Below are 22135 nucleotides of genomic sequence, written 5' to 3' on the forward strand. Positions count from 1 at the left end.
ACTCTGTAGTGAAGTAGATAGAGTGTATTGTGAATAAATGTTATTATAGTGTTATATTAGCAGGTGGGTGTGTCATGTCCTCAAAGAGCAGAGACAGCAAGTGGGCGTGTCATGTGTCCTCAAAGAGCAGGGACACTTTCAACTTCAGCCTTTGGTCCAAACTAGATATAAACAACAGATTTTACATATTTTTATTTCACAACCTATAAACAACAATGGAGGCGAACATATTTTACAGTTGGCTAAAGATGTTTGGACATGACTAGAACATAGAAAAGAGCCACCTTTACATATGTTACAGTGAGACGTGTGGGTCAGGGGTCAGGGGTCACGGTCCTACTTTTACATCCGTTTGGAAGACGACCAATAGAGGGAATGCAACTGAAGTCAACAAAGCATCAAATTAGAACTTCTACGTTTGTGATGGAAAACCTCCTGTGACTAGAAGCTCTGAAGACTCACACGGGTTCTAAAGGTCAATCCATGACTAAAACAAAGTCAGTACTATTCTGTAAACTGCACAAAGACTCCTCAGCCCGTGTGATTGACAGCTGAGGGAGGGAGGCGAGCGAGCGGAGACGCCGCGCCTCAGATCTCAGATGACGCGTGTCCACTTTAAGAAGGGGCCCAGGTGAAGTGGTGAACAAGTAATCCGTGTGCAGCTGCAGTCACAGCTGAAGACTAAAGCAGTGGTCCCCTGAGATAAAACAGTGAAGAGTCCTGTCAGAGCCCGTGGTCCAGGGGCCGTTCTGCTCCGAGCCTCTGCTGAGGGCCCGGAGCTCACACGTAGAACAAGCGCACTCTGGAGGTGCTCACGTGGAGGTCGTCGTCGAAGAACTTGGTCTCGATGATCACGTTCCCTCTGGAGGACACAAGTGTCAGAGTGTGTTTCAGAGAGGTCAGGAGAAAGGTCAGAGGTCATAATACAGTAGGTTCATCCATTTCTGATGCAACAATCAAATTTTTAAGTAATAATTCAATTGTAAATTACTATTATATGGAGCAAGATATTTTAAACCTTCAAGTGTGACTACTTATGATGAGTGTGTGACAGACTTGGACCCTGCAGCGTCCATAGCAGTGGTGTGTGTGGTCACTTCGATGGTCAGCATGCTCGGTGGAGTCACACGCACAAACAAAAGTCAGTCCAAAACCCCGGTCTTCACGTGAAGGGCCCGACTTCCTGAGCCTTAAACCACCGTTTTTAAAATGTGGGATGGATTGAATAGTCTCACATCACTAGCGCTCTATGTTATTAAAGGAATAATAGAGGATTTTTGGCGTGCTGCTGCACACCTGCAGCCTGGTTCCCATAGCAGCACGTTTCCATGGTTACACAGTGGTTGATGCTGCTGTGTGTTTAGTGAGTTCCTTCAGTTACAAACATGACGCAGAGAAAAACTCAGAAGAGACGGAAATCTGTGGAGACGAGAGATGATGTGATCCATCGAGCTAATAAACACACGTGTAGAGGCGTGGCTGTAGAGGCGGGGCTGCACCAGGTTTGATGGGAGGCGGCCTCTTGGAAACAACAGGAGGGGAGGGGGGGAGTGTGCTCATTTAAAAAAAAGGGACCAACAAAAGCTTGAGTTCTCAAATCGGCAAAAAATCCTCTATTATTCCTTTAAAATTCTGCCTGTTTCTGACTAACGTCTGATCATTAGAAACATGAACAGAGTCTGGGCTACAAACTCCTCCTACTCTCCTCTCTGCTGGTTCTAAAGCTCATGTTAGAGGGCGGAGCATGAACACGCCCACAGACTGAGTAGCTGCAGGAGAAGAAGAACCAAGCTTCCTGCAGTACTGCTCAGCGGCCTGTAGAGGACACTAAAAGACACTGAGACTTCAGTCGAGCTTCAGCAGCAGAAATGAGGGGAAAACGGGCTTAAGTGGATTTATTTTAGAACAGTTTAGTTGTGAGACTCGTCTTCAGCGAGACTCGTCTTCAGCGAGACTCGTCTTCAGCGAGACTCGTGTTCAGCGAGACTCGTGTTCAGCGAGACTCGTCTTCAGCGAGACTCGTCTTCAGTGAGACTCACGTTAGGACGTTGGCGGGCATCATCTGTGACTCGGGCGCAGCTTCGATCAGAGACTGCCACGTGTTGGTGGAGTTTGGAATGACAAAGCCAAACTCGAAGAACCATTCTGTGAGACAAAGAGGACACATGTGAGACCACAGCCTGCAGAGGACACATGTGAGACCACAGCCTTCAGAGGACACATGTGAGACCACAGCCTGCAGAGGACACATACTTCAACAACATGTTCTGAAATATTTGTTTCTAAATTTCAAACCATCGTCTTCTTCCACATTTACCATAAACTACATCAAGATTCTACATTTTCTTTTCAAATGTCCAGATAAGTCTTTAATGGCATTATCATTATAATTTTCCAAAAGATTAGGATTCAACATGCGCTAACTGACCTTTTCATGCGCCAACTGACCTCTTCACTAACTGACCTCTTCATGCGCTAACAGACCTCTTCATGCGCTAACTGACCTCTTCATGCGCTAACTGACCTCTTCACTAACTGACCTCTTCTTGTGCTAACTGACCTCTTCATGCACTAACTGACCTCTTCATGCACTAACTGACCTCTTCATGCGCTAACTGACCTCTTCATGCGCTAACTGACCTCTTCATGCGCTAACTGACCTCTTCATATACTAACTGACCTCTTCATGTGCTAACTGACCTCTTCATGCGCCAACTGACCTCTTCACTAACTGACCTCTTCATGTACTAACTGACCTCTTCATGCGCTAACTGACCTCTTCATGCACTAACTGACCTCTTCATGCACTAACTGACCTCTTCATGCGCTAACTGACCTCTTCATGCGCTAACTGACCTCTTCACTAACTGACCTCTTCATGTACTAACTGACCTCTTCATGCGCTAACTGACCTCTTCATATACTAACTGACCTCTTCATGCGCTAACTGACCTCTTCATGCGCCAACTGACCTCTTCACTAACTGACCTATTCATGTACTAACTGACCTCTTCATGCGCCAACTGACCTCTTCACTAACTGACCTCTTCATGCACTAACTGACCTCTTCATGCGCTAACTGACCTCTTCATGCACTAACTGACCTCTTCATGCACTAACTGACCTCTTCATGCGCTAACTGACCTCTTCATGCGCTAACTGACCTCTTCATGCGCTAACTGACCTCTTCATATACTAACTGACCTCTTCATGCGCTAACTGACCTCTTCATGCGCCAACTGACCTCTTCACTAACTGACCTCTTCATGTACTAACTGACCTCTTCATGCGCCAACTGACCTCTTCACTAACTGACCTCTTCATGTACTAACTGACCTCTTCATGTGCTAACTGACCTTTTCACTAACTGACCTCTTCACTAACTGACCTCTTCATGCGCTAACTGACCTCTTCATGCGCTAACTGACCTCTTCATATACTAACTGACCTCTTCATGCGCCAACTGACCTCTTCACTAACTGACCTCTTCATGTACTAACTGACCTCTTCATGTACTAACTGACCTCTTCATGTGCTAACTGACCTCTTCATGTGCTAACTGACCTCTTCATGTACTAACTGACCTCTTCATGTTGAGCTCTCTCTGTGTTAAATGTGCAGTTCTTCATTCTGAGCCTTTTGGTAATATCTCGATTATTGTTACATCCCCTGGACTTAGAAGGAAGCACTCTGTGGGGTGCGGACTCTGTGGGGTGCGGACTCTGCGGGGTGCGGACTCTGCGGGGTGCGGACTCTGCGGGGTGCGGACTCTGCGGGGTGCGGACTCTGCGGGGTGCGGACTCTGCGGGGTGCGGACTCTGCGGGGTGCGGACTCTGCGGACTCTGCGGGGTGCGGACTCTGCGGGGTGCGGACTCTGCGGGGTGCGGACTCTGCGGGGTGCGGACTCTGCGGGGTGCGGACTCTGCGGGGTGCGGACTCTGTAGTGTGGACTCTGTAGTGTGGACTTCTGACCTTCCAGACACTGTCCTTTGAAGAAGACCTTCTGCTCCAGCCTGAACTTCTCCAGCTTCTCCGAGGACGAGAAGTTGAGTTCTCGTGACACAGCTTTGCACTTGAGGATCTTCTTGGGGACTCGAGCTGAAAACATCCACATCAGAATAACTCACTGTGTCCTGGGCCCCGTAGAGCACTAAAGACCTAAGACCTGCCCCGTAGAGCACTAAAGACCTAAGACCTGCCCCGTAGAGCACTAAAGACCTGCCCCGTAGAGCACTAAAGACCTGCCCCGTAGAGCACAGTGGTGTGTGTCCCGCTGCAGACGGGACAGTGGTTGCAGACAGGACAGTGGTTGCAGACGGGACAGTGCCCGTGCGTCCCGCTGCAGACGGGACAGTGCCCGTGCGTCCCGCTGCAGACGGGACAGTGCCCGTGCGTCCCGCTGCAGACGGGACAGTGCCCGTGCGTCCCGCTGCAGACAGGACAGTGCCCGTGCGTCCCGCTGCAGACAGGACAGTGCCCGTGCGTCCCGCTGCAGACAGGACAGTGGTTGCAGACGGGACAATGGTTGCAGACGGGACAGTGGGGTGTGTCCCGCTGCAGACGGGACAGTGCCAGTGCGTCCCGCTGCAGACAGGACAGTGCCCGTGCGTCCCGCTGCAGACAGGATGTGACAGTGGTTGCAGAAGGGACAGTGGTTGCAGACGGGAAAGTGGTTGCAGACAGGACAGTGGTTGCAGACGGGACAGTGGTTGCAGACGGGACAGTGGTTGCAGACGGGACAGTGGTTGCAGACGGGACAGTGGGGTGCGTCCCGCTGTTGACGGGACAGTGGTTGCAGACGGGACAGAGGGGTGCGTCCCACTGCAGACGGGACAGTGGTTGCAGACGGGACAGTGCCGTGCGTCCCGCTGCAGACGGGACAGTGCCCGTGCGTCCCGCTGCAGACAGGACAGTGCCCGTGCGTCCCGCTGCAGACAGGACAGTGGTTGCAGACGGGACAGTGGTTGCAGACGGGACAGTGGTTGCAGACGGGACAGTGGGGTGCGTCCCACTGCAGACGGGATGGAACAGTGGTTGCAGAAGGGACAGTGGTTGCAGACGGGAAAGTGGTTGCAGACAGGACAGTGGTTGCAGACAGGACATTGGTTGCAGACAGGACAGTGGGGTGCGTCCCGCTGCAGACAGGACAGTGGGGTGCGTCCCGCTACAGACGGGACAGTGGTGTGCGTCCCGCTGCAGACAGGACAGTGCCCGTGCGTCTCGCTGCAGACAGGACAGTGCCCGTGCGTCTCGCTGCAGACAGGACAGTGCCCGTGCGTCCCGCTGCAGACAGGACAGTGGTTGCAGACGGGACAGTGGTTGCAGACGGGACAGTGGTGTGCGTCCCACTGCAGACCGGACAGTGATGTGCGTCCCGCTACAGATGGGACAGTGGTGTGCGTCCCGCTGCAGACGGGACAGTGGTTGCAGACAGGACAGTGGGGTGCGTCCCACTGCAGACGGGACAGTGGTTGCAGACAGGACAGTGGTTGCAGACAGGACAGTGGTTGCAAACGGGACAGTGGTTGCAGACGGGACAGTGGTTGCAGACGGGACAGTGATTGCAGACGGGACAGTGGAGTGCGTCCCGCTGCAGACGGGACAGTGGTTGCAGACGGGACAGTGGGGTGCGTCCCACTGCAGACGGGACAGTGGTAGCAGATGGGACAGTGCCTGTGCGTCCCGCTGCAGACAGGACAGTGATTGCAGACGGGACAGTGGTTGCAGACGGGACAGTGGTACCTTCATGCTCCACCCCGGGCACAGACAGGTCCTCTGTGCCCTGCCACAGCACTTTGCCCGTCTCAGCATCTCGAAGGTTCATCCAGTTTCTGACACGCCAGAGTTAAAGACCCAAAGCCTGAAAAGCACTCAACTCACAGCAGCACAACCACACCACAACACAACCACATCACGGAAACACCACAACCGCACCACAACCACATCACGACCACAACAGGACCACAACACAACCGCACCACGACCACACCACAAGATGACCACACCACAACCGCACCACGACCACACCACCACCGCACCACCACAACCACGACACGACCACACCACAACCACGACACCACCACACCACAACACGACCACACCACAACCATGACACGACCACACCACAACACAACCGCCCGTGAGCGCTTCAGATCAGTCAGACATCATCACACACAAACACAACAGCTATCCAGGTCATTTTACATCTAAAATACATAAAGTTATATTCTATAATAATCTAATCTATATAACTGTGGGACTAACTGGGATTATAGTTGTAAGCAGCGTTAAAGGCCCTCCACAAGGGCCTCACACCTCCATGTCCCCTCCCACACGACCAGTACCTACTGCATATACTGTAAGTATTACTACTTCAGTCACACAATTGCCAAATTTGTGTCATAAATACATTTTTTCATCCCATGAAGATGAAGCCATAAAGTGTGGCTCTTTTCTCCAGAGGTCAGAGGTCAGAGGGACTGTCACTGTCAGACGCCCTTCATGTCATCCACACCTGACTCCAGAGGACACTCCAGAGGACACTCCATCTCACACGTCAGGAGCAGCAGGTCCCAGAGAGGACGGGAGAGGAGGGGACGGGGCGGGAGGGGATGGGACAGGAGAGGACGGGACAGGAGGGGACGGGAGAGGAGGGGACAGGAGAGGAGGGGACAGGAGAGGACAGGATTGGAGAGGACAGGTGAGGACAAGTGTAAGGAGAGGACTAGATCTTCCCTCACGACTGTGCACTGTGAGAGTATGTACTCCAGGCCTGTCTACAACATGAATACTGTGAATACTGTGAATACTGTGTACAGTGGAACAGTTGTTGTAGCTGAGCCTCCAGGGTGGATACATGAGCCTGTGTAACACCGTAATGAGCCCCAGGTGAGGCAGCAGACACTAACACACTGTAATGTCCCCTATAATGTCCCCCTTCTGTCCCCCTTGTGCTCACGACCCCGGAACACATGACATCATGACGACTTATCCGCTTTACACGAGTCCAAAAGCTAAATGTGGTCTTAACAGTCGCTGCGCACACACACACACAGACACACACACAGACACACACACACAGACACACACAGACACACACACACACAGACACACACACAGACACACACACACACACACACACACAGACAGACACACACACAGACACACACACACAGACACACACACACACAGACACACACACACACAGACACACACACACACACACACACACTATTAGCTGTGCTACTGAACACTAATATTACATTAGCTAAAAGCTACGCGCTAACACAAAGGCATCTTTAGCAGTGAGGCTAGTCCCAGCAGCTAACCTCTGAGTCCCCGGACAGTCCCCGGGACAGTCCACACACAGTCGTGTCCTGCAGCTCGGGGACGTGAGCGCGAGACTCAACCGCAGAAAGGATACAGTTTGAAGCCCTTCAGTATCTCCTTGGCCCTGTCTTCGTCTGAAGACATCTTAAAACTATATGAAAACTATAGTCTTAACAATTGCTACCTAAATAACGAGGAGAAAAGCATAAAATATGCTTCTTTCTTCGATTTAGCGTAAGTGCGAGGAAGCAGCTGATCCGATAATGCAATGAGCTAAATATACCCGCACACGGAGCTAGCCTAGCCGCCTCCAGTGACCTGCCCCGTGCCGCCATCAGCCAATCACAGCGCGCAGCTTGGGGTCGGAGGCGGGACTTGTGCAGTAGTAGAGACGCGTAACCAAGGCAACGGTCCGCTGTAGCGCGGCAGAGGCGCAAACTCTGGTCCTGTTTGTGGTCAGGTTCAGCTCCAGGAGCCACTGGTGCCACTGACCCGCTCTGACCCGCTCTGACCCTCACTGACCCGCACTGACCCACACTGACCCGCTCTGATCCGCACTGAGCCTCACTGACCCGCACTGACCTGCACTGACCCGCTCTGACCCGCTCTGACCCGCACTGAGCCTCACTGACCCACACTGACCCTCACTGACCCGCTCTGACCCGCTCTGACCCGCTCTGACCCGCACTGAGCCTCACTGACCCGCACTGACCCGCTCTGACCCGCACTGACCCTCACTGACCCGCTCTGACCCGCACTGAGCCTCACTGACCCGCTCTGACCCGCACTGACCCGCTCTGACCCACACTGACCCACACTTACCCGCACTGACACACTCTGACCCGCTCTGACCCTCCCTGACCCTCCCTGACCTGACACACTCTGACCCGCACTGACACACTCTGACCTGCTCTGATTGACCCGCTCCAACCCACTCTGACCTGCTCTGACCCTCACTGACTTGACCCACTCTGACCCTCACTGACCTGACCCGCTCTGACCCTCTGTGACCCGCTCTGACCTGCTTTGACCCTCCCTGACCTCCTCTGACCACGCCGACCTGCACTGACTTGCACTGACCCTCCCTGACCTGACCCGCTCTGACCATCCCTGACCTGCTCTGATCCGCACTGACCTGACCCGCTCTGACCCTCCCTGACCTGACCCAACCCTCACTGACCTGACCTGCTCTGATTGACCCGCACTGACCCGCTCTGACCCTCCCTGACCTGCTCTGACACTCCCTGACCTGACCCGCTCTGACCTGACCTGCTCTGATTGACCCGCTCTGACCCTCCCTGACCTGACCCGCTCTGACCCTCCCTGACCTGCTCTGACCCTCCCTGGCCTGCTCTGACCCCCCCTGACCTGACCCTGCTAATTAACCATCTCTAAACCAAAGTAAAGGAGTGTTTCTTCTATTTGCTGTTGAGAATCATCCATTTGTGGTCAGAGCAGTACTTCTGGACCCACACTAGAGGGCAGTACTTCTGGACCCACACTAGAGGGCAGTACTTGACCCACACTAGAGGGCAGTACTTCTGGACCCACACTAGAAGGCAGTACTTCTGGACCCACACTAGAAGGCAGTACTTGACCCACACTAGAGGGCAGTACTTCTGGACCCACACTAGAGGGCAGTACTTGACCCACACTAGAGGGCAATACTTCTGGACCAACACTAGAGGGCGGTACTTGACCCACACTAGAGGGCAGTACTTCTGGACCCACACTAGAGGGCAGTACTTCTGGACCCACACTAGAGGGCAGTACTTCTGGACCAACACTAGAGGGCGGTACTTGACCCACACTAGAGGGCAGTACTTCTGGACCCACACTAGAGGGCAGTACTTCTGGACCCACACTAGTGGGCGGTACTTGACCCATACTAGAGGGCGGTACTTCTGGACCCACACTAGAGGGCAGTACTTCTGGACCCACACTAGTGGGCGGTACTTGACCCATACTAGAGGGCGGTACTTCTGGACCCACACTAGAGGGCAGTACTTCTGGACCCACACTAGTGGGCGGTACTTGACCCATACTAGAGGGCGGTACTTCTGGACCCACACTAGAGGGCGGTACTTCTTGACCCACACTAGAGGGCGGTATTTCTGGACCCACACTAGAGGGCGGTACTTGACCCACACTAGAGGGTGGTACTTCTGGATTCACTCGTGAACAAGACCCCGAGATACTTGAACTCCTCCACTTGGGGCACGGACTCCCCACCCATCTGGAGAGGGCGAGGACTCCCCACCCACCTGGAGAGGGCGAGGACTCCCCACACACCTGGAGAGGGCGAGGACTCCCCACACACCTGGAGAGGGCGAGGACTCCCCACCCACCGGGAGAGGGCGAGGACTCCCCACCCACCTGAAGAGGGCGAGGACTCCCCACCCACCGGGAGAGGGCGAGGACTCCCCACCCACCTGGGGAAGGCGAGGACTCCCCACTCACTTGGAGAGAACAAGGACTCCCCACCCACCTGGATAGGGCAGGGACTCCCCACCCACCTGGAGAGGGCGAGGACTCCCCACCCACCTGGAGAGGGCGAGGACTCCCCACACACCTGGAGAGGGCGAGGACTCCCCACACACCTGGAGAGGGCGAGGACTCCCCACCCACCTGAAGAGGGCGAGGACTCCCCACCCACCTGGAGAGGGCGAGGACCCCCAACCACCTGGAGAGAACAAGGACTACTCACCCATCTCTCGAGGGCAAGGACTCCCCACCCACCTCTCGACGGCAATGACTCCCCACCCAGCTCTTGAGGGCAAGGACTCCCCACCCACCTGGAGAGGGCGAGGACTCCCCACCCACCTGGAGAGGGCGAGGACTCCCCACCCACCTGGAGAGGGCGAGGACTCCCCACCCACCTGAAGAGGGCGAGGACTCCCCACCCACCGGGAGAGGGCGAGGACTCCCCACCCACCTGAAGAGGGCGAGGACTCCCCACCCACCTGGAGAAGGCGAGGACTCCCCACTCACCTGGAGAGAACAAGGACTCCCCACCCACCTGGATAGGGCAGGGACTCCCCACCCACCTGGAGAGGGCGAGGACTCCCCACACACCTGGAGAGGGCGAGGACCCCCCACCCACCTGGAGAGAACAAGGACTACTCACCCATCTCTCGAGGGCAAGGACTCCCCACCCACCTGGAGAGGGCGAGGACTCCCCACCCACCGGGAGAGGGCGAGGACTCCCCACCCACCTGAAGAGGGCGAGGACTCCCCACCCACCGGGAGAGGGCGAGGACTCCCCACCCACCTGAAGAGGGCGAGGACTCCCCACCCACCTGGAGAGGGCAAGGACCCCCCACCCACCTGGAGAGAACAAGGACTACTCACCCATCTCTTGAGGGCAAGGACTCTCCACCCACCTCTCGACGGCAATGACTCCCCACCCAGCTCTTGAGGGCAAGGACTCCCCACCCACCTGGAGAGGGCGAGGACTCCCCACCCACCTGGAGAGGGCGAGGACTCCCCAACCACCTGAAGAGGGCGAGGACTCCCCACCCACCTGGAGAGAACAAGGACTCCCCACCCACCTGGAGAGGGCAAGGACCCCCCACCCACCTGGAGAGGGCAAGGACTCCCCACCCACCTGGAGAGGGCAAGGACTCCCCACCCACCTGGAGAGGGCAAGGGCCCCCCACCCACCTGGAGAGGGCAAGGACTCCCCACCCACCTGGAGAGGGCAAGGACTCCCCACCCACCTGGAGAGGGCAAGACACGTTCTCGGTTGAGAAAATTAAACCTATTATATCCTTTCCTCTGAGAGTATAATAACAGTGTCTTTCGTGACTCTTCAGAGACAAAACACAAATCATGAGCAGGAGACACAAGTGCCACACAGGATTTATTCAGAATGAGCGTGTGTGCGCCCGGTGTGCGCTCAGTGTGTGCGCCCGGTGTGCGCCCGGTGCGTTCAGGCGAAGTACCCCCAGAGGAACATGTTGAGCGTGAGCAGCAGCAGAGCATTGATGTTACAGACGTGTCTCCACAGTGGCTCCTCCTGCAGGGACACCAGGGTACTGCAGTCAGGCCCCGCAGAGGAGCCGCTCGCTCCAGTCAGACCACACGTCCACAGGACGGCCCTGTAATACCATGACTTTGGAGGCTGGGACTCTGAGCTGGGGGTCTGGGGCCTCTCCTGCTGAGAGGTCACACCTGGAAGCTCCTTGCGAGGCTCCTGACTATGTCTGGACCACCAGGTCAACCGGTGCAGCTGCGGCACAAGAACACTGCATTAGATAAGTTTGTGTGATTCTTTAGTCCAACTACAGCTTCTTCAGAAGTCACATGTGGAGCTGGAGACACAGGACATCAGGCTCCGGTCAACTCCTCCCGGTCAAGAGGGTGGAGAAGGTTGTGACCTGTGGGTTTATATCTGCACTGACTCAACTTTGACCAGAGGTCATTGCATCATTATATTAGAAGATCAAATTATCATAATCATATTATTAAGAACAAATCATGATCAACAGGAACAGCTAAAGTCTCTGCACATGAGGGGGTGAGTGAGGTCTCTTACACACTGAGGGGGGTGAGTGAGTGAGGTCTCTTACACACTGAGGGGGGGTGAGTGAGGTCTCTTACACACTGAGGGGGGGTGAGTGAGGTCCCTTACACACTGAGGGGGGGTGAGTGAGGTCTCTTACACACTGAGGGGGGGTGAGTGAGGTCCCTTACATACCGAGGAGGGGTGAGTGAGGTCTCTTACACACTGAGGGGGGTGAGTGAGGTCCCTTACATACCGAGGAGGGGTGAGTGAGGTCTCTTACACACTGAGGGGGGGTGAGTGAGGTCTCACACACTGAGGGGGGGTGAGTGAGGTCTCACACACTGAGGGGGGGTGAATCAGGTCTCTTACACACTGAGGGGGGTGAGTGAGGTCTCTTACACACCGAGGGGGGGTGAGTGAGGTATCTTACACACTGAGGGGGGTGAGTGAGGTCTCACACACTGAGGGGAGGTGGATGAGGTCTCTTACACACTGAGGGGGGTAAATGAGGTCTCTTACACACTGAGGGGGGTGAGTGAGGTCCCTTACATACCGAGGAGGGGTGAGTGAGGTCTCTTACACACTGAGGGGGGGTGAGTGAGGTCCCTTACATACCGAGGAGGGGTGAGTGAGGTCTCTTACACTCTGAGGGGGGATGAGTGAGGTCTCTTACACACTGAGGGGGGGTGAGTGAGGTCTCTTACACACTGAGGGGGGGTGAGTGAGGTCTCTTACACACTAAGGAGGGGTGAGTGAGGTCTCTTACACACTGAGGGGGGTGAGTGAGTGAGGTCTCTTACACACTAAGGGGGGGTGAGTGAGGTCTCTTACACACTGAGGGGGGTGAGTGAGTGAGGTCTCTTACACACTGAGGGGGGTGAGTGAGTGAGGTCTCTTACACACTGAGGGGGGGTGAGTGAGGTTTCTTACACACTGAGGGGGGTGAGTGAGGTCTCTTACACACTGAGGGGGGGTGAGTGAGGTCTATTTTACACTGAGGGGGGGTGAGTGAGGTCTCTTACACACTAAGGAGGGGTGAGTGAGGTCTCTTACACACTGAGGGGGGTGAGTGAGGTCTCTTACACACTGAGGGGGGGTGAGTGAGGTCTCTTACACACTGAGGGGGGGTGAGTGAGGTCTCTCACACACTGAGGGGGGGTGAGTGAGGTCTCTGACACACTGAGGGGGGTGAGTGAGGTCTCGTGCACACTGAGGGGGGGTGAGTGAGGTCTCTTACACACTGAGGGGGGTGAATGAGGTCTCTTACACACTGAGGGGGGGTGAGTGAGGTCTCTTACACACCGAGGGGGGGTGAGTGAGGTCCCTTACACACTGAGGGGGGATGGGCTCCGTTGCCATGGACACGGTGCAGATGAGAAGAGCGCTCACGCCGAACAGGATCAGGCTGAAGTACAGGTAATGAACCTGTCCCAGGACGGCCGGCCTCAGGTCAGGCTCCCCACACGATGGTGCCGGGTACGAGAACTCCAGAACCATCCGGACCACACCCACCAGCAGCCCCCCCATCAGACCCCAGAACGCCCCCTGCACACACACACACACACACACATCAGGCACAGTGGCCCCTCACGCACACGTCAGCCACAGAGGGCCCTCACGCACACGTCAGCCGCAGAGGGCCCTCACACACACGTCAGCCGCAGAGGGCCCCCACACACACGTCAGCCGCAGAGGGCCCTCACACACACGTCAGGCGCAGAGGGCCCTCACACACACGTCAGCCGCAGAGTGCCCTCACACACAGCCCCAGAGGGCCCTCACACACAGCCGCAGAGGGCCCTCACACTTAAAACCACAGTCACGTGTAGTGAACACGTGAACATGTGTGGAGTGGGACATCTACCTGCTCATTGGCTCGTGGCCAGAAAATGGCCAGCAGGAAAACGGCTGTAATAGGCGGGGCCAAAAAGCTTGTCACTGATTGGATGTAATCAAAAAGTTGTCCACTGTTTGCCGTTTGAATGATTGGAATCCACAGGAGACTGATGCAGACCAGGAAGAGGATGAAGAGCCTGAAACACAGAGGTCATAAGTCAGGCTAGAGCTTTCCTGATGGGGCCGGTGGCTTTGAGGGCCGATGGGGCCGACATACATGTATTTGACTTGATGTGCTTTGGATGGACCAGCTGAAGTCTGTCAAGCAAACTATTGTCTATTTCTGATTGGACACAGGTCTGTAAGCCCCATCTCACCATTGGTTACATTTGTTCTGCTGTCGTATGATTGGTTGTCTCTCTAGTGGCCAAGAGTGTTATTTTGGGAGAGCTGCACTACATCTGCTCTAGACTGAGCAGAATGCGATCGATTTGTTTTGTTTATTTTTTAAAGATTTTTATTTAATTTTACAAAAAAATATGTACAAACGTGAAAAAACAATCAAAACACGACCAGAGGAAGAAAAACAGACTCAAAAGACATCCCACAAATCACTTTGCCCACAGTCTGTCTGTCATATGTGTCCATTTTCAAATTGAGTCCGAATGTGATTTTTTCCATTTGTCGAATGTTCATTATAATGTTCAGTCCGTGATCATCGGTGTGTTTTGTGTCATCCATTTCTCGTGAGGGTCTTTTTTGCTGTTGCCAGGAGGGGGAGCTGTTGAGAGAGCTGCTGGTTGTGTCCATGGGAGGAGTCCTGAGGCCCAAATACAGAGTCCTGAGGCCCACATACAGAGTCCTGAGACCCAAATACAGAGTTCTGAAATCCAGTGGATGGTGATGTCATAAATTGTCTGTAAGACTTTGTTGATCTCAGTCCAAAACTTATGAACAACAGGACAATCTCAAAACACATGATAGTGGTTTGTCTACTGCTGCCACATCCTCTCCAACAGTCTGCCTCCTGCTGCCACATCCTCTCCAACAGTCTGCCTCCTGCTGCCACATCCTCTCCAACAGTCTGCCTCCTGCTGCCACATCCTCTCCAACAGTCTGCCTCCCGCTGCCACGTCCTCTCCAACAGTTTGCCTCCCGCTGCCACATCAGTCTGCCTCCTGCTGCCACATCCTCTCCAACAGTCTGCCTCCCGCTGCCACATCAGTCTGCCTCCTGCTGCCACATCCTCTCCAACAGTCTGCCTTCTGCTGCCACGTCCTCTCCAACAGTCTGCCTCCTGCTGCCACATCATCTCCAACAGTCTGCCTCCTGCTGCCACATCTTCTCCAACAGTCTGTCTCCTGCTGCCACATCCTCTCCAACAGTCTGCCTCCTGCTGACACGTCCTCTCCAACAGTCTGTCTCCTGCTGCCACATCCTCTCCAACAGTCTGCCTCCTGCTGCCACATTCTCTCCAACAGTCTGCCTCCTGCTGCCACATCCTCTGTCTCCTGCTGCCACATCCTCTCCAACAGTCTGCCTGCTGCTGACACATCCTCTCCAACAGTCTGCCTCCTGCTGCCACATCCTCTCCAACAGTCTGTCTCCTGCTCCTTCATCTTAAAGACACAAACCACCAAAGACAGAGAGGAGAAGATTCTGAGCAGGACAAAAGATGGTTTGAAAGAGGAATTAAGGAGGCAGTCTTTTTTTTAAAAAAAAGAAAGACCATCTTTCAATTTAAATGGGGGTTTAAGATTCAACCTTCCTGTTGGTTATAATGGAATTTTGAATCCCTGGAGAGGTCGACGCCCAGAGCATTCTGAGTCAGGGACAATAGGAGGCTGATGGCCCATTAAAGGACTGATGGTAAACAAGAGGCTTGAAATAAAAGGTTTCGTTCTTTTCTTTTCTCACTCGTTGGACGTCTGCTTACTTTGATTTTTGTCTTAAAAAAAGAAAAACACCGGCCCTGGTCATAGTGAGGACAAAAGGCAGCGGTCATACAACACCACTGGGTTCTGTTCTGGACTGACAGTTTTTCTCAACCTTTTTGTTGAAACAATGCCACAGTGAATAAGACTCTGGCTCTTTGGGTTTTGAAAAATGTCAATTTAGTTGCTTTTCTAGTACAGACTCCAAAAGAGCCAATTATTACATTAAATAAGTCTGTAAATGAGTTACACTGGTCCTGCACACCACACCCGCCTCCTCATCCGCCTCCTCACCCGCCTCCTCACCCACCTCCTCACCCACACCCGCCTCCTCACCCGCCTCCTCACCCACCTCCTCACCCACCTCCTCACCCACACCCGCCTCCTCACCCACCTCCTCACCCACACCCGCCTCCTCACCTACACCCGCCTCCTCACCTACACTCGCCTCCTCACCCGCCTCCACACCCGCCTCCTCACCTACACCCGCCTCCTCACCTACACCCGACTCCTCACCCACACCCGCCTCCTCACCCGCCTCCTCACCCACACCTGCCTCCTCACCTACACCCGCCTCCTCACCCACACCCGCCTCCTCACCCACACCCGCCTCCTCACCCACACCCGCCTCCTCACCCACACCCGCCTCCTCACCCACACCCGCCTCCTCACCTACACCCGCCTCCTTACCCGCCTCCTCACCCGCCTCCTCACCCGCCTCCTCACCCACACCCGCCTCCTCATCTACACCCACCTCCTCACCTACACCCGCCTCCTCACCCACCACCTACACCCGCCTCCTCACCCACAACCGCCTCCTATCCTACACCCGCCTCCTCACCCACACCCGCCTCCTCACCTACACCCACCTCCTCACCCGCCTCCTCACCCGCCTCCACACCCGCCTCCTCACCCACCTCCTCACCCACACCCGCCTCCTCACCCACACCCGCCTCCTCACCCACACCCGCCTCCTCACCTACACCCGCCTCACCTACACTACACAGCTCCCTGTGATTTGTGAAATGTACATTTGAGAGGAGGTACATTTGAGAGGTGGTACATTTGAGAGGAGGTGTGCACCTTCCCACCACCATGAGCTCCCTCTCACTTGCTGCCGGGCGCAGCCTCTGGTACAGGTCCAGGGTGAAGAGGGTGGAGCTGCTGTTGAAGATGGAGGTGAGGGAGGACATGAGAGCCGCTAGCATCACCGCTAGCATCAGGCCGCGCAGACCTGCAAGAGAAGGAGGAGGGCCTCAGCCTCAGAGAGAATACAGGAGCCAATCAAATCGCAAAATAATACAGCGGTCACTCAGAGGTCAGAGGAAGAAGACACACACCTGAAGGCATAAGTTCCACCACAAGTTTGGGGTATGCAATGTTTGAACAGCCCACGGCAACACCACAGACCTTCTGACACACCTCAGGGTCCACACAGGCCACTTCATCTGGAACAACAGACAGGTCAACAAACTGGACAATACTCACACTCACACTCACACTCACACTCACACTCACACTCACACTCACACTCACACTCACACTCACACTCACACTCACACACTCACACACTCACACACTCACACACTCACACACTCACACACTCACACACTCACACACACTCACACACTCACACACTCACACACACACACACACACACACACCTGGATACAGAGCACGGCTGATCATTCCAGGCATCACGACGAAGAACATCGGCAGCAGTTTGAGGTAGGCTCCCAGGACACTTCCCCCTTTGGCGTGGGACAGAGACTTGGCTGATAAGGACCTCTGGACAATGACCTGCACAAACACATACACCAGCATTATGTTGATTAAAAACAATTCTCCTTGAATCTCAGGCATTCTTATCGAGTCTTGGAAAAAGTGCTGTTTCAAGTTCAGTGCGTGTTTTAAAGTGCATCATTTCCTGTTTGGTGTAAAAGGATGCTAATAAAAACCCTAATTTCAATCTTGCCCCCGCCACAGGGCAAATGGATGAGACTAAAGCAGGTTAAACACGGGCAAGAGGCAGAAATCATCACAAGTCTGGTGCATGTCTATGGTGGACTTTCAAAACACCTCAAGAGCACCTAAGGGCAGCAGCATCAGAGCATTTCAAGCACTTATGAAGGAGTCGGACTGAAAATGGAAGATCACTTCAGACTTCTGAGATGGTGCTGATGGACCATGTGACTCTCTGATTGGAGCACAAGCTCAGTAACTACTGAAACAATCCAGAGAAAGACTCGCTGAGGGATGTCATAATTAAAAACAGCAATAAAAGAAAAGAATACACCAACATCCAGTCAGCTGAAGTTGACGGATTACAACCTAAGAGGAAAGCTAGCATGTAAAACTAAAGCTAGCATGTAAAGCTAAAGCTAGCAAAGAGGCAGAGAGCGGGTTTGCGCAAGAGCTTTAATGTCGGGCCCTCACAGCTCAGGCACAGAAGGTGGAGCCGAGGTGAAAGGTGGAAGATGGAGCATGCTTTGACAAGGTGGAGGTGATCTTTGAGGATTGAGTTTGGGAGGATATGTTCCATTGTTTTGGACATAATTGAGGTGAATAAACGATAGTCCGTATTCAGAATAGAAATAGTTTCTATGAGGCACAGTCTAATCGGTCCTTCCCTTCTTTTGGTCTCAGGGACATGACGGCCTCTTTCACACTAGGAGGGAGGAATTTTCTTAAGTGCCAAAAAGTTGCCAAAAGTAAAAGGAGTGAATGTGTTTTTTATCGTTTTATACCGCTCTGAGGTGAACCCATCGCTCCTGGAGATTTAGTGTTCTTTCATCTTTTGATTGCACCTTGTATTTCTATTCTAACTATGTTGTTCTTCTGACATAACAGGAAAATTGAGGGTGTCCAGAAAGGAAGTCAAATCATCCTCTTTTGTTATAGAAGGATTCAAATGCTGATCGAATTTGGTCTTGTTTGGTTAATTTTGCCTGTCCTGTATTTTAAAAATAGTTCTTTCAGCTTGTTGTTTTCTAATCTTCCAAGATAGTCATTCAGAACATTTTGATCCACTCTCATTTATTTCTCCTCTCATCTTTTTAATTCCTTGTAGCATTTTAGGACACCTCTTTTTGGCATGGTTTTACGCCAACAATTTTAATTATTTTTCAGATCATTTAGACTTTACTCCCTTTGTTTATTTTTTCTAAGGCTATGGCTATAATTCGTCCTTTCAAAACTGCTTTGAAAGCGTCCCAAAGGAGGCGGAGAAATTCCCCAGTATCATTTTCCTCCAGATAAGTCTAATTTTCTGGGATTTTTTTTCATTGAACAAAAGGTCACAAAGCAGACTGGGATTGGGAAGTGTGTTTTTTCATCCTCCAAATCTACAGAAATGTGGATCGGAACATGATCACTTAGGTCTATTGTGCCTATATCTGCTTCAGTGATTTTGGGATAAATTCCGGGATAAATTGCATGTGGATAAGAAAAAAGTGTACATTTGCGTGCATTAGGGTTCATCTCCCTCCAGATGTCAATCAGTCCTATATTCTTCATTAATTTACGAAACTTATTATTTATTGCTCCTCCAGTGCCTCTTGAATTTCACACGTCCAATGTTGGATGCAAACATTCAAATCGCCGCCTCAGATGAGGGTTCCCTCAGAGTGGTTTACAATCAGGTCCATAATAATAGAGGGTGATATCGCCCCCTGGTGGAGCAAACACATTCAGATTAAACACTTTACATTCAAAACTGTTCAAACATTATTTGGTTCAAAACCAGTGTTGTAAATTCTCCTCTTATGTTTGCCTCTGTGATGAATAATCCCATTTTTATAACATTTGGTTCGTTTTTGAAGTTCACTGTCTCTTGTAAAAATGTAATGTCTTTTCTTTCTTTTGTCTTTTTTGTTAAAATGTTTAATGGTTTGATTGGATTCAGTGCTGTTAATGTTAAAGGATTCTACTTGTGAAAAATCTGATTGATTTGGCCATTGATAGATGAAAAGGAAACATAGAAAATAAAAAAAGGGTTCATGCTGAAAATGTACACCGAACCCAAAACCTGATCATGTGAATGATCAAAAAGTGGAGGGAAGTCCGACCCTGATGAAGGGCCCCTGATGAAGGGCCCCGAAAGCTCCCCGGCCGCTCCTGGCTCCAATCATTATAAAGAACTGGACTCACCACCTTCCCAGTCCACCACGGACACAATCACAAAAGGTTTATTGCCATCGTCAACGAACAGAATTCACAAATATAGGAACTTGTTTCGATGATTGAGTGCAACATGAAACAATGAACAATGTGAGCAGGTCATGTGCTCTTTCCATTGTGATGGGCGGGACTAAAATCGTTCGGTGTACTCTCCCCCCGAGACCCCCACGAGCAGACGAGAGTCTTTACCTGGGCCTCATTGTCCGAATTGTCCCAGCATCCCGTGTCCTCAGACAAATATCCCAGCATCCCGTGTCCTCAGACAAATGTCCCAGCATCCCGTGTCCTTAGACAAATGTCCCAGCATCCCGTGTCCTTAGACAAATGTCTCAGCATCTCGTGTCGTTAGACAAATGTCCCAGCCTCCTTAGACAAATGTCCCAGCGTCCTTAGACGAATGTCCCAGCGTCCTTAGACAAATGTCCCAGCATCTCGTGTCCTTAGACAAATGTCCCAGCGTCCTTAGACAAATGTCCCAGCATCTCGTGTCCTTAGAAAAATGTCCCAGCATCCCATGTCCTTAGACAAATGTCCCAGCGTCCTTAGACAAATATCCCAGCATCCCGTGTCCTTAGACAAATGTCCCAGCATCTTGTGTCCTTAGACAAATGTCCCAGCATCCCGGGTCCTTAGACAAATGTCCCAGCGTCCCGTGTCCTTAGACAAATGTCCCAGCGTCCAGCGTCCTTAGACAAATGTCCCAGCGTCCCGTGTCCTTAGACAAATGTCCCAGCGTCCAGCGTCCTTAGACAAATGTCCCAGCATCTCGTGTCCTTAGACAAATGTCCCAGCGTCCTTAGACAAAAGTCCCAGCATCCTTAGACAAATGTCCCAGCATCCCATGTCCTTAGACAAAAGTCCCAGCGTCCTTAGACAAATGTCCCAGCATCCTGTGTCCTTAGACAAATATCCCAGCATCCCGTGTCCTTTGGTCCACGGTGCAGGAGCTCTACAGTCTGCGAGCAGGACAATGTTAAGTGTAGTGAGCGTTACCTGGTCCGTGCACCACACCCAGGTGGCGAGCACAGTGAGGCCGAAGATGAGTCCAGGCCAGGGCAGGTCGCCGCTCACAGGGTCCCGCAGCAGGTGGAAGGCGTCGGCGCGGGGCAGGTGGCACGTGGAGTTTGGGACAGTGACTGAGGGGACAGCAACGGCGTAGCGCTGCTCCAGACCCTCGTACCAGCCGACCTGCGAGAACGCTGTGGCACCAACACATGTGTCAAGACATGGAAGTGCTCTGCAATCAAACATCCTGTCTGCATTTATAAATATGTCAAGTATAAAGGCAAACTGCTCTGTAGCAAAGACCTGCACAAACATGAAATATGAGATAACGACTGTACTACTACTGTCAGTGTGAACGCTGAATGATCACGGGTATTAGGTGTGCTCGATATTGACAAGAATGATTCTCTCGATATTTGTTATTTTCCTGTGTCATTTATATTTTGTAATGTTTTGTAATTGTCTTCAATGGAACCTGAAAGGGACTAAAGACTGAAATGAGCATCCTTGCTATAATCTCATCGTCATATTTACACTGTACTTTACATGTGTTAAATAAATAAATCAAATAACATTTTTTCTGAACACATCAGGAAAGTGCTAAGATGTGTCTGTAAATGTCTTTGTAGAGGTTCAAGTATTGCACAAAACATGACTGGGCCATACAGAATCAGAAAAAGCAAGAAAAAGCATTTATATTATAAACTAAATGGTTTTGTCTATTTTTAGGTCATTTTAAATATTTTTAATTATGGGTGATAAACTCAATTTTTAAATTGTGCAGATTTCCAAAACAACAATTGCAATATTATCTTTTTTACTATATGTACCTAAGCCGTTTCTATACACAGTATCTTCTGCCTCCAATGGTCATCACTGCTTTTAGATGGCTGGACCTCACCTATGAACATGAGGGAGAAGGCCCCGCCCACCATGATGACGGTCTGCAGGGCGTCGGTGTAGATGACCGCGGTCAGACCTCCTACAGCAGAGGCAGGAGTCAACACTTCTGAGACGTACATTTATCATGAAAACTTTGGCCACATTCACAAGTGTTTTGAACAGGATTAGACATGTGTGAGTTTCACATTTTGATGACGTGTGACGTTTTGTATAGATCCAGCGAGCTTCGGACATTTTCTAAAATGTACACAGTTTTGGCCCCACCCCCTTCACTTCTATAGTGACCCTATATAAACAAAAGCTACCCTTGTCGGTGTGTCCCTCATTCGTCCAGGAGAGTTCCATTGTAGAAAAAGCTTCAGTTGTTTCATCTGAACGTTTCAATTCTCATCCAAGAGTCATTGTCAATCTGTGAATTTAGACCGGGAACTCAGATATTTA

General features: G+C 52.2%; 2 protein-coding genes across 3 annotated transcripts in view; both read right to left on the reverse strand.

Annotated features, from left to right (window-relative positions):
- Positions 1–605: 605 nt before the first annotated feature.
- Positions 606–7715, reverse strand: pde6d (phosphodiesterase 6D, cGMP-specific, rod, delta). The gene is made up of 5 exons (XM_072438550.1): positions 7425–7715; positions 5744–5832; positions 3974–4099; positions 2040–2145; positions 606–862 (listed from the first exon to the last, which is right to left on the reverse strand). Exons 1-5 carry the CDS (start codon positions 7472–7474, stop codon positions 781–783), a joined length of 453 nt encoding a protein of 150 aa, XP_072294651.1. The 5' UTR covers positions 7475–7715; the 3' UTR covers positions 606–780.
- Positions 7716–11201: 3486 nt separating this feature from the next.
- The window catches only part of slc5a9 (solute carrier family 5 member 9), a 30077-nt gene continuing 19143 nt past the window's right edge, over positions 11202–22135 (reverse strand). Inside the window, exons 8-15 of one of the 2 annotated variants that reach the window (XM_072438538.1) lie at positions 21693–21773; positions 20780–20985; positions 17272–17407; positions 16948–17055; positions 16691–16841; positions 13702–13870; positions 13167–13382; positions 11202–11561 (exon numbers count right to left, since the gene is read on the reverse strand). In XM_072438538.1, the coding sequence (XP_072294639.1) occupies positions 11262–11561; positions 13167–13382; positions 13702–13870; positions 16691–16841; positions 16948–17055; positions 17272–17407; positions 20780–20985; positions 21693–21773 (1367 nt within the window). In that variant the 3' untranslated portion in view covers positions 11202–11261. Of the gene's footprint in view, positions 11562–13166; positions 13383–13701; positions 13871–16690; positions 16842–16947; positions 17056–17271; positions 17408–20779; positions 20986–21692; positions 21774–22135 lie in introns of those variants that run through there. The other variant, XR_011925932.1, reaches the window with a different exon arrangement.

This window comes from Eucyclogobius newberryi, unplaced genomic scaffold (genome assembly GCF_026437365.1).
Source record: "Eucyclogobius newberryi isolate DKJ021-1_F unplaced genomic scaffold, fEucNew1.0.hap1 SCAF_9, whole genome shotgun sequence".
Classification (NCBI taxonomy): domain Eukaryota; kingdom Metazoa; phylum Chordata; class Actinopteri; order Gobiiformes; family Gobiidae; genus Eucyclogobius; species Eucyclogobius newberryi.

Excerpts from the sequence above, each read along its gene's own strand:
- pde6d (XM_072438550.1), bottom strand. The coding sequence starts at position 7,474 with ATGTCTTCAGACGAAGACAGGGCCAAGGAGATACTGAAGGGCTTCAAA. Across the intron at positions 5,833-7,424 it reads ATACTGAAGGGCTTCAAACT|AAACTGGATGAACCTTCGAG; the intron begins GTATCCTTTCTG and ends CTGGCGTGTCAG. Across the intron at positions 4,100-5,743 it reads GCCCGGGGTGGAGCATGAAG|CTCGAGTCCCCAAGAAGATC; the intron begins GTACCACTGTCC and ends GGATGTTTTCAG.